At 43.4% G+C, this 17,426-nt stretch overlaps 1 protein-coding gene across 1 annotated transcript in view; it reads right to left on the minus strand.

The window, feature by feature from the left end:
- Positions 1 to 17,426, minus strand: part of LOC132461413 (peripheral-type benzodiazepine receptor-associated protein 1) — a 70,561-nt gene that overhangs the window by 50,706 nt on the left and 2,429 nt on the right. Inside the window, 1 exon segment of the mRNA XM_060056501.1 lies at positions 9,505 to 9,750. Coding sequence (XP_059912484.1) covers positions 9,505 to 9,750 — 246 coding nt within the window.

Here is a 17,426-nt window from a genome sequence, read left to right on the forward strand (position 1 = left end):
AAAGGACCAGCAGAAGAAAAACGACCTTCAGCCACCATGCATTAAACCACACGTCTATCCAATTAGAAAAAAGTAAATAAAAGGAAGAATGGGATTTTTTTTTTTATTGATAAACAATGACTGCAACATCCCCAGGAATTGCAAACATGTTAGCTTAGCAAAAACCCATTTATTATTTATCTTGTAGCCAAAGATGAGTTAAATAGACCCCATGGTATTGTCTACGAACTGCCTTTGTAGAAATACTGTCATCAGCGCTATGAGCTGACGGGGAGACACTCCCTTTGTACGCCTCTCAAGAGACCAATAGAGAAAGACACCGTGCTGAATCCCACACACGTGCTGCTGGTCCAGTCTCTCTGGCTCGATTGGAAACAGACCGTGTTGAAAGAAACTCGATTGCCCTCAGTTTGACTCCCAGTTCCACTGAAACATAGCCTGGCATCGCCAGACGAATTGTAAACTCTTAGGTCTGGAACCTCTCTGTTGATTTTAGATTTCCACGGGGCGTCACTAATGGGGGCAGACTAAAATGGCCTGGACGTACTTAGAAAGGCCTACAGCCAATCATAGCAACAGATGACGCGGCACTGAGCGGCGAAATAATTGGGTTTAAAGACATATTTCTTCTCAACCAAAGCATTAAGTGCAGTCGTTTGTTCTTCTTTCAGTGAAAATATACTGTACCGTCAAGCTTTTTAATATCGTCCCTCGATAGCAGAATCAACAGACCGTTCTACATCAGCAGCAGTCATCTTTGTTGCTGTTGTTGACAACGTCTCTACGGAGCTCCTCTGCACCGCCATCTTATTTGTCCCGCCTCATATTGGATAAACAATTCTTAATGTTCGGTCTATCTCGTATCGGGCAGAAATATTTTTGTATGGGAGAGGAGCTAGACCATACTGAAGAGCAAATGAAACAAGAGCTCGCGAGACGAGTCTGGTTCCCAGGCTGACGGCACCAGAGCATTGATTACCGTTTATCCTAATGTAGTCGCAGATCGACTGCTATTTAAGGAGAAGAGTGTCAAAGACTACACGTAAGTAGGGCCTTCGGATGTCCACAATTGAATTATGGAAACCCAAGCCTTATAAATTGAAACACAATTCACTGGGTCTAGTTGTCTAGTTAAACAGGACAGTCTTGAGCGTTTGTACTCGACAGCGATGCTGTCAGACTACCATGTTAAAGGCCAGCTCTTCAGTGCTGGTCTAGTCAGCACTTCAAGGAGACGGAAACCAACTCCTTACCCAGAATGTGGCCTCAAGCACAATCCTAAGCCTCTCCTCCTTCACGTTTTAGGTTAACCACTGAACGTGGAAAAGGGCCTTCACCACGCACCAAAAAGCCTTTCCCTGCCGCTGGAGGGATTAGCAAAGGCCTTCTGGACACCAGTGGGGCTGCGCAGCACAGAGCAAAATCGATGTGCCACTCTTGTCTCGCACACACTATCCAATTAATGCTTCTCTAGCCATGTTTCCTTCCCTGCTCTAGGAGAACTGGCTGGCACATTCTAACCCCCTCGATAGCTCGCCGGAGAAAAGGCAGAGGAATCCTTCTGCTGGTCCTTTGTAGTCTTGCGAGCTACAAAACATTGCCTGAAGCTTCTTAACCTGAAACGTGTACCTTGGCCTGCTCTTATTTGTTTCATGTTGTCGAATGTTATCCCCTGTCGAACATAAATCCCCATGATGCGTCTTAAAACCCCATGTGCCTATTCCTTATTATTACAAAACGTGTGTCGGCCTTTCACATTGATAAACTGATGTGATGCTAGCGATGATGTATAACTTTCCCGAGGGGGAACGATACCAGGCCGATATCAGCGTTATGAGGGGGAAAACCCCTGGAAATATCAATAAAAAGAAGGCTGCTATCTCCAAACAGAAGTCCCCCCCCCAGGCAGCTGCTGCTGTCTGTGAACTCATCTATAAGTCATGAGGTCTCCCTCTACCCCCCCCCCGCAGGGTGGACCGGGATCTCAGACCAGGGGGTCTCCGACTGTGACGGCGCTGCCTCACTAAAGGTTCCTCCATCAGTCACATGAGCCTTCATCGGTTCCCTACATGTTAGTATTGGAACTGTACTGCGTAAGGCTCAAGTGAAAGAACAATAGCTGGTGACAGCTAATCTGCCGCTACACAGTTCTACTCTGGCTTGGAGCGATTCGCTGCAGCCCTCAATCACATGTGTGGAACATATGCATGGCACATTAGCCTATATTCCTTTGTAGTGCTGTTCCACATGGATTCGATTTGGTCAGCTCTTTCTCTGCTCTTGCTCTCTCTGTTGGCATGGTCACGATGCTTTAGCATGTCTAATGCATTGCATGTGGAACGGTTGTATAATGTGTGTTTTCCATCATGTACTTTGAGTGTTATGGCATCATCGGCCCTTTGACACATTAATTACAATCTTTAAGAGGTCTCAGCCGCTGTCATCAACCCAAACGGGAGTTCACTGCGTTTCTCCCAAGCTTCCTAATGGCTTCATTACGTGTCAGACAGACGATTTGACATTTTCAAAAAAGACAGAAAAAATATGGAGACCACGGTGGCCAGACGATATTATTCCATTTGCTGCAATGTCAGCAGAAACGGCTCCCAAACGAAGACAAAATGCAGAGGTGCATCCCTCCCCCCCTCCAAACCAAAAACGGCTTCAAAAGGATGGGAGCCTTAATCTTGTCAAAGGGAATTGCATATGCAGACAAGACCACCCTAAGCCTCCCCCCCCCCCCCCCCCCCAACACTACAGCTCACCACAGTATGGCAGCTACAATGTTATTGTGATTTAGCACGTTGGGATCTCATTGCAAGGAGCTGGACGTGTTGTAGTGGAGGGTTTCACGGCGTGTCTGTCGCCAGCACGAGGCAGACGGTTTCAGTGTGATGGATGGCAGGCGTCTGGTGAAGATACCCCAGTGTGATTGCCGAGTCCCCGCCGGCCCCCACTCTGTGTATGAATAACTATAATGTGTTTGATGCTGAGTTGCTGAAACATGCCGACATAAGCCTATTTAATAGAAAGAATAGCAAATGTCTACATGTTACAGAATAGAAGCAGCCAAATAGAAGAACCACAGACGGAATCAAATTACATTTGTGTTTAGGGATCGACTTACATATTGGATTAGAAATGTAGTCAAACAAAAATGCCTGGGAAAGAACTAAACTAGACCATTTAGCATGCTTCATTCAAGAAATGGGCTGAATCTCAACAATAGGGAACTAAGTCGGGCTTGTAGTGAAAGTGGATCAGGTCGTAATGTCCTTAACCTATTCCCTCGGGACACTCAATGTTTCCATGGTAATGTAAACCCCCTGGATTCTCTTTGTCAGATTATAGCTACAACTGACTGTCTTTTTCGGTATATTTTAAACTACTACTGTCTGGTATCCATGTTTAGATACTACATTATTCTGAGGTTCCATGTTCGATGAATCAGTCGTTTAAAAATAAGAATAACACGATCCACTGCAATATTGGTGTTGCAATCATGAGACACAATACAGAACCCATTGGACATGAGTCAAAATATTTTACATTTTTCCTAACAAGAAGTGTGCAGAATAATGACCCACTCAGTGGAAAGTGATGAATGACAACTCAGAGAGAAAGAATTAACATATTCCAGGCAGGTGGGAGGTCCATATAGCAGACCATCCATTTGCAGGTCAGACCCCAGACAGCAGACCCAACCATTAACGCGTTTCCAGGGGGGAGAGGAGGGTCGGAAAAGGGTCAGCTAATAACTCATGCCTGACATCTCGTCTGATATAATCAGATGGGAAAAACTCCCTCCAATTAAAACACTCCCTCCAATCCAGAAAAAAATAGGTGTCAATTTCAACACTGGGAAATCTTGCCAGGCCAAATCAACAGCTGGAAAAAATAAAAATAGAATTTAATATTCAAGCATCGAATCTAGAATCCACGACCCGTTGACCTTCCCTGACATTCAGCGGGTACCCGTACACAGGCCCTCGCTCCGGGCTACATCATCTCCCAGTGAGTGTTGGGAGGACTGCAGGTAATCATGGGTCCTAATCCCATCGCCGCAGAGGGAACATGGCCAAACACCCTGGAAATGTCAGCCCCTAAGACAGCCCCTCGAGGACAATTACCAGCCCCACAACCAAGCTAGAAACCCACTCCACACAGGGAGACCTCCGGGACCCCTCTGAATGAAGGGATGGTGAACGTGTTACAGCGAGGCTCAAACTGAAGGCACTAGGACCCTGGTCACACACAAAGGGCCGTCACAACACGGACACGCTCACCACCACCACAGTCGGATTTACATAATGTCCATTTACGTTTGAACTGGATGTTATATAAACAATGAACACACAAACCAATGACATAACACAAAGCAAGTGGAAACGAAGCACAGCAGGGATATTTCTCCCGAAGATGAAATTGGCGTTTCTAAATATAGGCTTTTTCATAGATATAAATAAGCCATGAATGCTACTCTAAAATAGCCACGAGGAAAAAAAAAAATCGTCTGCACAACGGGGACGAGTATACTGTTGTGTCTGCATTTTTAAGCAGAACTACTTCCATTTCCAGACAGGCCAGGATGCCCCCTCTCCCCTCCCCCCTCCCCCAGACATACACAGCGATGTCTGGGTTGTGATATGGCGAGAGACCACCCCACTGGGGATGGAACCAGCACAATACACATAAATTATTCAATAGCTTTACTATTCAACGCCGTGATTAAAATATTCAATCAAGCATGCGTTCAAAATACACAAAAGCAGTATATATATATATATATATTGCGGTTTGAAATGAGAATCTAGTTTATGTTATAGATCTATATTACACTATATCTATATACACTTATCTTTCAATTGTTCAATTTAAATAAACAGATTTTAAACTGATAAACTAGTAGAGTGTCTTATGATCTAATAAGCCATATTCAAGCATTGTACACATATTTCAGAGATCTTTATCTATAACGATTATATTATGAACAAATCTCTTCCATTGAATGCCAAAAATTAAAAAGTCTAATAACTGAAAACAATACCACAATGGATATTCTATTCTAGATTCTAGTCTTTCAGTAACCCTGCAGCTAAATCCCTCACCAGTATCAGCGGACTGCAACTCTCAACCAACACAGACACGTTATCCTCCCCTTGTGTTTACCCTTGTTACCCAAACCAAACTATTAAAACACAACCTTATGTTCTGAAGAACCGTTCCACTTTTAGTCGCCCCACAGCGACCAACTGGGTCAGCGCTGAGCTGCGGGGCCTGTTGTGGCAGAGTCATGTGTCTGCTAAACACTGAATCCTCTCCATTAGGTGTTGGGTCAATGTCAACGCCATCAGCGCGCAGTGTTAGGCTCCGACAGTAGCAGACAGAAAGGGGAGACGGAGGGGTCAACCGTCCAGTGTTCAAGCCTAAACGATGATACATTTGCCTAACGGCGGTAATCAGCGACGGCACTCGGGTATTGAAGTGATAAAAGGACGTTACTAAAAATACCACACTAACAAATTACAAAAGAAGACCATAGAGATTTAGGACCCGATAGCCAATGGGTTTCAGTCCTACATTAAATGAGGAATTGTAGCCTTCCCATGAGCAGCAATACCAGCACTATTGTCTGTGCACCTCGTTGTGAGAAAGAAAAAGTGTATTGGCTTTACGCTCTTGAACAAAACTACAGTTATTGCATCTATCTACTAGTCAACCTTCATTATAATCTGCAGAGGAAACAGTAATCGCTGAATTTGTAAATCAGTACAGGGAGCTGTAACTGGGGCATCTGAATAACTAGGTTGACAAGCCACAAAAAGCCCCTGCTTCGTTTGTGTAATTAAAGCCCTGATTGCCACAAGGTTTCATCATCATTCAGCCTACCTCAGCTCTTTCTAATCATTCTCCCTTGGAAACACCAGTGCACCAAGAAGACGTCGGTAGAGTAGGTACTAGAGACTATGGCGATGTCACTATCAGGGCCACTAATGATGATTCAAACATTGCCTAGAAACTGTGACATTCAATTGAGGGTAATCCATTCCCCTGCCACAGTAATTGACACAGTTTAACTAAACCGGAGGTCCAGTGAGACTGAGGATGTTTAAAAGGAGGACGATGACGTTCTCATCGGAGATCCTTTGCCCTCATATGGGTCGGGCTACTTGTTAATTCGTGTATCTGATGCTACACTGCTGTAGCCTCCTGGTAGCCGCCAGCCATACGGCCTCCAGACAGGTGGGGATGGGGTTGAGCCACAGGAGTCAGACAAGTCAACCAGCTCATAACGCAGTAGTAGAAAAATGGATCCCCCTCTGATCTAGAAGCTAAACCGGCCATGAAAACAACTCGTAAATTTCAGTTCCATGCCAAGAACAACGGACAACCATAGGTGTGTAGTCGGGGAACTTCTTAGCACAAGGAAACTGCATGGGGTCGATAAGGATAGGATCTCACTTGTGACTAAAGTAATAAGGCATACCGGTACACATCGGACACATTGTACCCGTCTTTTATAATTAACTAGTTTTAATAACTTTTATATTTCAGGGGACAAAGCAGCATCCCCTTAGTAAAATGCAACAGCGAAGGAAATAGGACGGCAGTATAGTGTTTTCCAAACCATTCTAATTATAATGAAACCAAGGGTGAGCTATAGTTCAATATGCATACACGAAGGTAAACTACAGCCTTTGGGTGACACAATTAAATAAGTACAAATGGAGGTCTATTCTCCATTACTCTTGAGGCCAAGAACCCTTAATGAAAAATCCTATGAACCATCAAATTACTTTGAAGAATATAATCTGTGGTAACGACTAGAGCCCGACCGATATATCGGCAGGCCGATATTATCGGCCGATATTAGGCATTTTTCAAACTATTCGGTATCGGCATTATAATGGCCGATAAATGAATATAAAAAAAATAATAATAATAATAATTTGCTCTAACGCCCCAAACCCGCTGATTCAGGCAGAGTGAATGACGGAGATCGACGGAGATCATCGGTGTTGTTCATAGCTGTGTTCGAAATCATTCCCTATCACGGATATAGTGCACTATATAGGGTGCTCGCACTAAAATTTGAGTGTACATACAATGTTCCCTACTTGTTACTCCGTATTCCACAATGCAATGCGGTAGTGTTCTTCCGGAGGAGAAGAAGAAGCTGAATAACCGCGAAAACTAATACATTTAATGATGGAGTCTCCGGCTTTCGTTTAGAGATGTCAACAATTTAATTGGGAGTTAACATAGAAAATGTAATATTCAAAATTAATAAAAAAAAAATTGATCAAGGAAATGTTGCATTCAACATCAATACAAGCTCCAGCTTTCCTCGGGATTGCCCGGTTTGTTTACATGATGTGGGAGCATCTGTCTGCGTCACACAAATACCCGGCGCATTTACTGACGCAAATGACGCTTAGAAATGTTCAGCGTCGTGTCCGAATTCTCGTTTGTTCGTTCCCTATATAGTGCACTATATCATAAACACTATATAGGGAATAGTGAAGGAGTGAATAGGGAATGATTTCGAACACAGCTCATGTGTGCAAGTGTGTTCATGGTAAGTTGGCAACTGTCATACATTGCTTGAATAACAATTAAAAGAACATCCCCATCAATTCTCTAAAGTCGATAAGCATGACTTAATTCATGACTACCATGTCCAGTTTTGCTGTTGTTACGTGTTAGTTGAGAGTGAAAAGGATTTAAAGGATAACTACAAATAACCAATGTTAGGGAAATCTGTTTGTTTTGTTGGATTTTTTTTTTTTATATATATTGGCCGATATATCGGCATATCGGATTTTTTAATCACAAAATATTCGTATCGGTATCGGCCTTAAAAATCCTATATCGGTCGGGCTCTAGTAACGACACATGCCTCCGGACAATAGCCCACCTTTCAGTGGGGCCTGACAGGGCCTGTGTCCTTGCTCCTTCATCCTCTTAGTATTCATATCTCCACCATCCACTCTCTCATCTATTCATAACTCCCTGCCTGTCCCCCCATATCCACACCCCCTATTCCCATCTCTGTGCAATGAACGCTTGTCTGTAAGCGATCCAATCCATCACAAGCTCAACTCCCAACTGACCACTGCAATCCCCAATTATGAGCCCAGGTATTGATAAGGGAGGCTAACCCCTGCCACTGAAAAAGGCATTTAGTCAGGGTTCTTTTCTCATGGATATTGATGAGGTGCTCTTATTAGCCGAAATAGACACAAAAGATTCTCTTTAGTCCTGCGAGGATAAAAAGCTCTCTCATGCATTGACGTTCTTAAAAGTATCTTATTCAAACAAACATTTCTCACATTCAAGTTTACAGCTGTGAGTGAGGTCTATATATAATAAGCCAGGGAACTGGTTTAAACCGGTTGTAAGCCAAGCCTCCAAATAGCAGCTAGTATATACTATGTCTATAAAAAGAAGATCATGTGCATACCGATGTTAAGACACAAGCAGAAACACATTGGGAGGATATTTGAGCTCGGTGTACAGCATTTTAGCAGCGAGCATGACCCTGTTGTGATTATTTGAAGCGTTACAAGTCAAGGGTGAGCAACACAAACTGTCACAGGTTCCTCGCCGGGCTTGCCAGAGGCTGACTCACCACGGTGCAGTATTGACACGGCATCTCTACTTCATGCTATCAATGCTCGTATCATTCCTAGTGTTAACAGAACAGCTACTCCCCAGCCCATGCAGTCGGTCCTTCTGGTGTGGATGTTATATTAGTCGCTTAGAGTTGAACTTGTCCCGTATGATCATCGACCAGTGACAATCAAGCCTTGAGGGATCCTATGAGTATTGATTTGAACTTGGTGGCCGTGATAACGTGGCCGTTTTGGCCGACCACTTCAAATGGTTACGCAATCTTGACCTCAGTGCTGCAGCACAACTAGCAGAGTTTGGTTTGTGGAATTAAATGACTGTTTTCCACTGCCTGCTATCTACAACAGTCTATCAGAAGTTGCAATTGTTGTAGCTTAGATAAGAACATATGCAGCAAATAAATCTATCATATACATTTAATAGATCAAACATTTTTTGTGGGAAATAGATTTTCCTCCAATTATTTGAATAAGTATTTGAATTCTGAGCAACTCTAGAAATGGATTGGATATTTTTTGTCAGCAAGGGCAAATCTTCCTGATCCATCCAGGCTGAAACTTAATGAGCTGAAATAACCCTGAATAATCAACTTCAAATAACCCTTCGGCCCATCTTCTGAACTCCTGAGTCAAGCACATTTCCAGTGATAGTCAGCAAAAGGAGCTGATGTAGAAAACCAAGTCATTCTCCGGATCAAGTCATGCTCTGGACATAATCACACTCTAGACCAAATAATGCTCTGGACCAAGTCATGCTCCGGACAAAGTTATACTTCAGACCAAGTCATGGTCTGGAAAAAGTCATGCACCAGACAAAGTCATTATCTAGACTCAGAGCAAGTCATGCTCCAGAACAAGTCATGCCCCATACCTTGCGTATCCCCTCCTGCTCAAAACCATTCAGGTTTGCATAGAGAGAGTGGTGGCGTTTCCCTAGCAGTGACGTGGGAGCCAGTTTGGTGGTGGCCAGGGGTGTCCGGTCCAGGGCAGGCTCCTGTTCCTCAGTCTTCTGCTGCTGTGGTTCGGGGGCTTCGGCCTCCTCAGGGCCATCCATCTGGGTGTCTTCAGTGGCAGGCTTAGGCTGCTCAGGTCGAGTGCACAGGTCATACATCACTATCTGTCGAAGTCAAATAGCATAGTTGAAATCAATACGGCCCGAAAACCAATAGGCCCTTCCAAGACCTGGTTCACAGGCTGCTGATTTGTTGAAGGGGGGAATTACATAAATCACTTCACAGTGGACGCGCTCCACAGACCACGGAGATGTGACCGCACTCTCCCCCTAATTCCCCCCGCCTTTTTCCAAGACTTTCAAAGAGGGAGCAAAGAGTCTCCTTCGCATCTACGTGTTAGAGAGCCCCGCCATGATCGCTCAGTGCAATGTTGTCGTTTCCATGTTATTACGCGGCCGCGAATGGCCCTTCGTAGATTAGCACATCCAGAGGGAATTCAAAAAGGGATAAAAATAGAACTTGGGCAGCGCGTGTTTAATGTCGCCAATCAACAGTGGAAATTTACCACATGCAAGACAAAAGGCGGTTAGAGATGTGCTGGTTTCCCCTGCGAGGTTTCCCGAAAAGAGGTCAACAGAGTCCAGTGGGATAGGACACATATTCAGCACGGGCTTCGAGTGGTGATTCTGTGAGGCAGAGCATCCTCCTACTAAACAGAGACCCTGTCAATGTTCTGAAGAGAGCCCTTGTGTGGCTGGAAAGGTTTTTTCATGCCTCCACAATCTTCTACGTTCTTCTCCAGTTCCTAGGCTGTCTCATGGTCCCTCCGTAAGAAAAAGCGAGCGCAGCGGAGAGTGGAGGTGGCGTTGGTGTTTGTGGGTGGTGGTGGTGGGGGGGGGGTATACCCTACCAGTCCAGACTCTGACTGTCGTCGATGCACTGCATGCAGGCCTAGCCGATGAGACGTGCCAGCGATGAAGAGAGGTGACTTCATACAGAAAAGCCTTCAAACAGGTCGCTATTCCGATCGTCAGTCTTCCAGCGAGGTGAAGCCGCTGGTGGGTCCAGGAGCGATCGCTCCCCCATGTCACACGCTGTCAGTTAGGCCTCCGCCTCCAAAGGGCTTTGAGATGTTAAACCGTTCGATAAAAACAGTCCGATTCCATGTAGGTGAAGAAGGAAGACGACGCTGGTAGAGATGTGTCTGTGTGTGAGTGTGTGTGTGTGTGTGTGTGTAAGACAGTCGCGGTTGTCAGAGGAGGGGGTGGGGAGAGTGGTTTCCGTCGTCCTATCAGGGAAAGGCAGGTCCCGAGACTTGGCCAATTGCGACCGCGGCTGCCGCTCGTTTCCATGGAGATGACGCTGGAATGATGTTGGCTGCCTATTGATTCTTGAAGAGGCATTACACACTGCAACACGGGGAGGCCGCGGGGAACTCACCACGCATGCTTGCCTCTCAGCAATGTTTTGGTTATATTCTCCACTGAAATTAGCACAATCGGATGATGAGCGTTTCATTGTTTATATTTCCAATATGCATGTATCCATTTATTCTCCACCAATGTCGTTTTATCTAAAAAATGCGATATAATATAGATATTAGATACAAAAATAATGCATTATGCAACACAACGGTCACTCAAGTTTTACTGACCCTCCACTCCAATTTTATCAAATCAATTTAAAAGGCATTTAAGATAAACCTCCTAATTGCCTCTCAATTCAGCTAGCAGTGATAGACTGTTGAAGCCCTTAGGGAATGACTGCTGCGAACAGGCTCTGTGTGTGGCTCTGTGTGTGTGTGTGTGTGTGTGTGTGTGTGTGTGTGTGTGTGTGTGTGTGTGTGTGTGTGTGTGTGTGTGTGTGTGTGTGTGTGTGTGTGTGTGTGTGTGTGTGTGTGTGTGTGTGTGTGTGCTTAAAGCCACAGATGAAGAGTCTAGTGATGACCAAGATTCTAAATTGTGTGGTTAAAAATAACAACAGCTAATAATCCCATTTTCAACTGAATTGCAGTTTCTCCACAGGAAAAACATCTAGAGGCATTACCAATCTCTCCCTATGAGCAAGTTGCTGTTCAGACATTTTCCTATTTCTATACCTCTATCCTCTTGGACCTTAATAACAGAGTGCTCTTGGAACATTAGAGTTGGGAATTGATTGAACACGCTCCCTACATGCTCCCCATGACCCTAGCTTCATCTCCGGTTCATAGCTCGGCTAGGAGAGCTGCTCATAGCATAGACAAGATGCAACACACCGTCATATCATACATGCGCTGCACATGCGCGTTTGCTCTTCAAAAAACAAACACATAATGGGGGCCTGTTATCAGCCAGTGCAAAGTGGCTGTGAGGGGCTTGTGAGAGTATATGCATGATGGCATCGTCATATTAATTCCTTCTACCTTTATCCAAGCCCCAATCCGCTCAGCGGTTGTGACATGCTGTCAGGTTGAAAGTAATTCTGACAGAATCTCGCCGTCTGCCTGTCACGCGGTTATGGAACACGCTCAAAGCGATTCCTGTCAACAGTTGACGAGAAATTCTATTCCCCCAAAATCTCTAGGGGGGCTAGGCGTGGCACAGCATTCAGAAATAGACCTGCATAATTTACGACATCCCAAAGGGTTTTTCTGCTATCAAGGAGCTGATGTTCTTTTTATGCAAACATTGAGCGTCACAAAGAGCAAAAAAGTACAATGCATTTGGTATTTGTTAAAAAATTATTGGAAAAAATATACACCCAAAAGTTAATCTAATGTCACAGTTACATAAAATAATTATTTTTAAAAAAATAGTCAATGAATTAACCTAACCGAAGGTGCGAAGACTTCTTCTATTCAATCCATTTCCGTGTAATATCGTAACCTTTATTAATTTGTAAATTAACCATACATTTTGCTATAGTATAAATGCTATATTGTATACATACAATAAAAACTAGGGGCTGATGAGATGACATCACAAAAAAGAAATCCTGTAGAAATCAACCTTCATTCCAAACCCAGACCGGACAGTCGTTTGGCCTCGACACTGAGTGGCATCTAGCATGTGTGCATAACAAACACTCATGGGGCTGAGCTCTGAGAGCTAGGCCCAGTTCAACCTTTGATTCATTATTCAATTTCCTCGCCATGTAATCTTGATCAAGATAGGAAGACAAGCCAAAACACTAACCCACATTTGCTATCCCTCGTGCCAAAAAATATAAGACATTATTAAAATAATCAGAATAATATAAGAAATCACCATAAAAGCCTTTCCAATATCACCAACAACATTGCTTTCCTTTTGACAGGTTACTGCTGCCATTGTTGCCTGAGTCATTATAAATTAGCTCCCTAGACGAGGATGAAGCGGTTTCATCTCTCTTTGGAGGGGTGTGAAACCAGTTAGATTAAGCTCAAAGCCTGAGCGTAGCTGCATCATTACAGCCGGACAGAATTTCATTCTCCATTCAGTGGCTCTGTTGCATCTCCAGACCGTTGCAATACAATTGTGACACAAAATGAGGTGCCAAATCAGAATGACTGGGCGTCCAGCCTTACCAGCTGTATTCACTTTGTGCACAGACAAGCAGCAGCAGCTTGTCAAAGTAGATTAATTGAATATGGGTTATTAAGAAAGTGTCATAATTACCGAGCACATATCAAGGTGTCAAAAATATTTTGATCTCATGTTTCGAGTACAAAGACAATCTAAGAACACCGAATTGCATCCTAGTTGGCAGCTTATCACAATCGTTATACCACATATATGTATAGACAGGGTATGTTATATGAAGGTATTATTGTAGCAAAAGTCTTTAGCACCTGTAACTGTAGAATTTGAATGCGTACACTAAAGTCACAGTAAATTTGAAGTCGTATATATTTATTTTGCATGTGTACTCTAAAGTCACAAATGTGTAACAGTACATTTGTAGTCGTAAAAAATATATATATATTTTTTTTACCATTGTAAACACAAAATAGGGTCTACGAATACGCTAATCTGTGTTACAGATGCACAAATCCTTTTGCCACAATTATTGCGGCGCAGTTGGTGCAAAACACATTCGCACACCCGTGTTTCATAATCTGAGAACATGCCCAAAAGGTGTGCATTCGTAAACCCAAATTTGAACAAATGCATCAGAAGTTGCACATCTGTGAACGCTATGTCAATTCAGCATTTTAATGAGCGAGCACAAAACCATTTTACAACTGCTCGAATCTGCTCCTGCAAGTCTCAGCTGTGGGGTTTTTTGCAGGTTGTTTTGCAACACCCCTAGGTGGTAAATGTGTAGCAAAAGTATTCGTATCCGTAGATGACAGAGCGTCCGTGAGCGGGACAAAATAGTCCCGCCCATAATTTCCTACTCCAATGAAAATCGCCGGCAGGGATGCATTTCTCAAATTACACTGGGACCCACCGCGTGCCAGCCATGGAGCTATAAAGATCGCAGCATACTCAGCGCGGGATACGTTTCTTTCTGGAGAAGTGAAGAGGGCCTCCTACTGAACGGAGATGGGTATCCTACATTATGTTAAATGAAATGACTTAGTTCAAGTGAATTCTCCCCAAAGTATTGCATTAACATTTCTGAATTTATGTTATGGCGACCATTAAAATATATTGAAGGACATTTGCGGCATGTTAATGAAATACTTTGGGGGGAATTCACTTGAACTAAGTCATTTAATTTAACATAATGTAGGATACCCATCTCCGTTCAGTAGGACGCCCTCTTCACTTCTCCAGAAAGAAACGAATGATGCGATCTTTATAGCTCCATGGCTGGCACGCGATGGGTCCCAGTCAGGGACGGATGGTATAAATGGGCTAACAGGGCTAAGCCCTCTTACAGTGAAAATAAAAAAAATATTATTAAAAACTTAGAACATATTGTTTTAAATTTTGGTAGAACCTAAAGGAGCAACAGCACCAAAAAGTGACAGAAAAACCCAGGATACATACATCTTCGTTTTTTTCCTGTGAATGGGCTAAATGTATTCAGCCCAAGCGCAGTAGCGTAAGCTTCCATTGACGTTTGATTGACAGGTGCCCTGACACGCCCCCTTCATATGCTTCCCATTTGGGCTAAATTTGTTTAGCCCAAAGTCTGACCTAGCACAGTAGCTACAGTACAGTGACCTTCGACTAATCACAGCACAGTAGCGCAAGTGCAGTATGGCGGGCGTTAGCATGATAATGAATGAAGTGGATTATTTACTTTCTAATCGGTTTTCTTTAATGTCTTTGGAGGAAAAATTGGAAGTGAAAAGATTGGGGACACATCAACCAAACGATGTACAGATTTACTGTCAGGAGTGCGGTCAGAATATGGCCGGTAATAGTGCATTTGTAAGCGGGTCAACTACGTTTCGTATCGAAACATTTAAAAAGCTGTCTAAATAACCCAACATGACGTGACAAGTGTGTAGAGATAGTGGCCCCTCTCCAAGCTGCATTTCAGCGACAGGCAGTAACAATAAGGTTCTCTAAGGAATCGGAAATGATCTCATTTAATGTTGCATACAAAGAGGAGTTGCCATTCTCAATTTAAATCCGAAATTATCAGACATGGGGGACTCGAGTCACATGACTTGACTCGAGTCAGACTCGAGTCGCAAATTTGAGGACTTGAGACTTGCTTGACTAACACTGATAAAAGACTCGACTTGACTTTGACTTGGTCTTCATGACTTGAGACTTGACTTAGACTTGAGACAGATGACTCTAAATGACTTTTCTAAAGTTAGATTATAGGTTGGATATGTGATTTGCGATACGCCAGCAGATTTTGAAAAGACGCAACTCAAATGGTCCTACCCCCACTCCTTCAACGCTGACTCCACCCATTCCAAGTACATGAACGCGCAATCACACAAGAGCGCGAACACAGATGCGCGAGAGTGGGCCAGGGCAAGCTAGCTAGGTTGGAGTTTAGGGTTGTATTCTAGCGCTAGGTCCAAATGTGGGTTAGCTAGTAAACTAGCTCCAGTAGCTACCGCAGGATAACAACAAACAGAAGCTTGCTCTGGCACGAGCTTTGAGTACGTGCACGAAGAGGTCACGCGCGGGGGGAGGGGGAGTGCAGTCCGACCGTTTGATTGACGTACTTACTGTCCAATGCCACTCGGTGTTTCTGAAAATCATTGGCTGGAGTTTTTCAAGCCCTGCCCGTTCCACAGATGATTAACTTGTTTAATTTTCATGTCAGTAGGCTACTTCTTACTCAGTGGTTTTAAGTGTATTTTTGTTCAAGGTGGAGGTACGAGTTATAGCAGTCCCTGCATCAAGTGCACCTCTTGAACGTGTGACTGTTCAGCCATGGTGGGGTGATAATGTGACCGCATCATTCAGAACTCAGTGACAAAGTACTGTCAAATTATTTTTTTTGCAAATGCAATGCATTGTAAGTCGATGTATGTTGCGAGGCAGCAAGATTGCTACCAGCTTTCAGGCTTGTGTATTACTATTTCCCCTTCCTACAGTATGTGTATGTGATATTACTTTTGAAATATTCTTTTTTTTCATGTCTGATGCCATGTGTTGCAAATAATATTCTACAACATGTAGGGAGATTGAGTGATTGACTTGAACTGTTGTCGTATACAGCTACCTAGAGGTTATATTTGATTCTGTTCATAGGTTGGAGGTAATGATCATAAAAAACATTTTCAAACTATGCACATAATGGTTTTGGAATGTTTTGAATAGTTTGAGTTATTGTTATTGTTAAGACATTGTTAATGTTGAAATAAAACTCAACTTATGAACCACTCTCTTTACCGATTTTTAAATGTGGAAACTGGGTTAGATCATCATATTTTTGTATGACTTGACTTGTGACTTGCTTGACCTGAGCAATGACCTGACTTGTGACTTGCTTGATTCTCACCACAGTGACTTGGGACTTGCTTGAGACTTGAAGGTTATGACTTGAGACTTGCTTGTGACTTGCACATGAATGACTTACCCCCACCTCTGGAAATTATTCTCATGAAGAGAAATGGATTAAACATCAACCCGACGTATAGCAATGAGATGGAATGTGCACAATTCATTGCAGTAGGCCTAATGGGCGACACCTTGAAGCAAAAGACAGCTGCGGACGTCGGAAACGCCACATCTATCAGGAAGGACATGTAGGCCTATAGCCTACATGTCCTTCATGATTGACGGCGACACAGACGTCTATACCAAAGCGTGTGTGATCGTCTACAACCGCATTTTGCGCAAAGGGAGACCAGTCAACATTTTAATTGTGTAATACTTTAAGCACAAAAAAAGTTTTATTTTGCTTAATGGTTTAGTTCGAAATGTTCAATTTCAGCTCAGTGAAGCACTTAAAACACCATATTTTTCTTTTTTATTTATAATTGTGCTTCAAATAAAGACATGCCTTTCTCTACACCTTAATCTTGTTTAAAAATCATTCACATTATATGAAAGTTATGAACAGAGATATAAAGGTGACCTCATGGCGTCTGGAGCCCTGTGAAGTATTGATAAATGTAATGCATTCTTTAGCCCACCCACCCAAAATCACCACCAGCCGTCACTGTAATTTGAGAAATGCATCCCTGCCGGCGATTTTCATTGGAGTAGGAAATTATGGGCGGGACTATTTTGTCCCGCTCACGGACGCTCTGTCATCTACGGATACGAATACTTTTGCTACACATTTACCACCTAGGGGTGTTGCAAAACAACCTGCAAAAAAAACCACAGCTGAGACTTGCAGGAGCAGATTCGAGCAGTTGTAAAATGGTTTTGTGCTCGCTCATTAAAATGCTGAATTAACATAGCGTTCACAGATGTGCAACTTCTGATGCATTTGTTCAAATTTGGGT

Source organism: Gadus macrocephalus, chromosome 7, assembly GCF_031168955.1.
Source record: "Gadus macrocephalus chromosome 7, ASM3116895v1".
NCBI classification, from domain to species: Eukaryota; Metazoa; Chordata; class Actinopteri; order Gadiformes; family Gadidae; genus Gadus; species Gadus macrocephalus.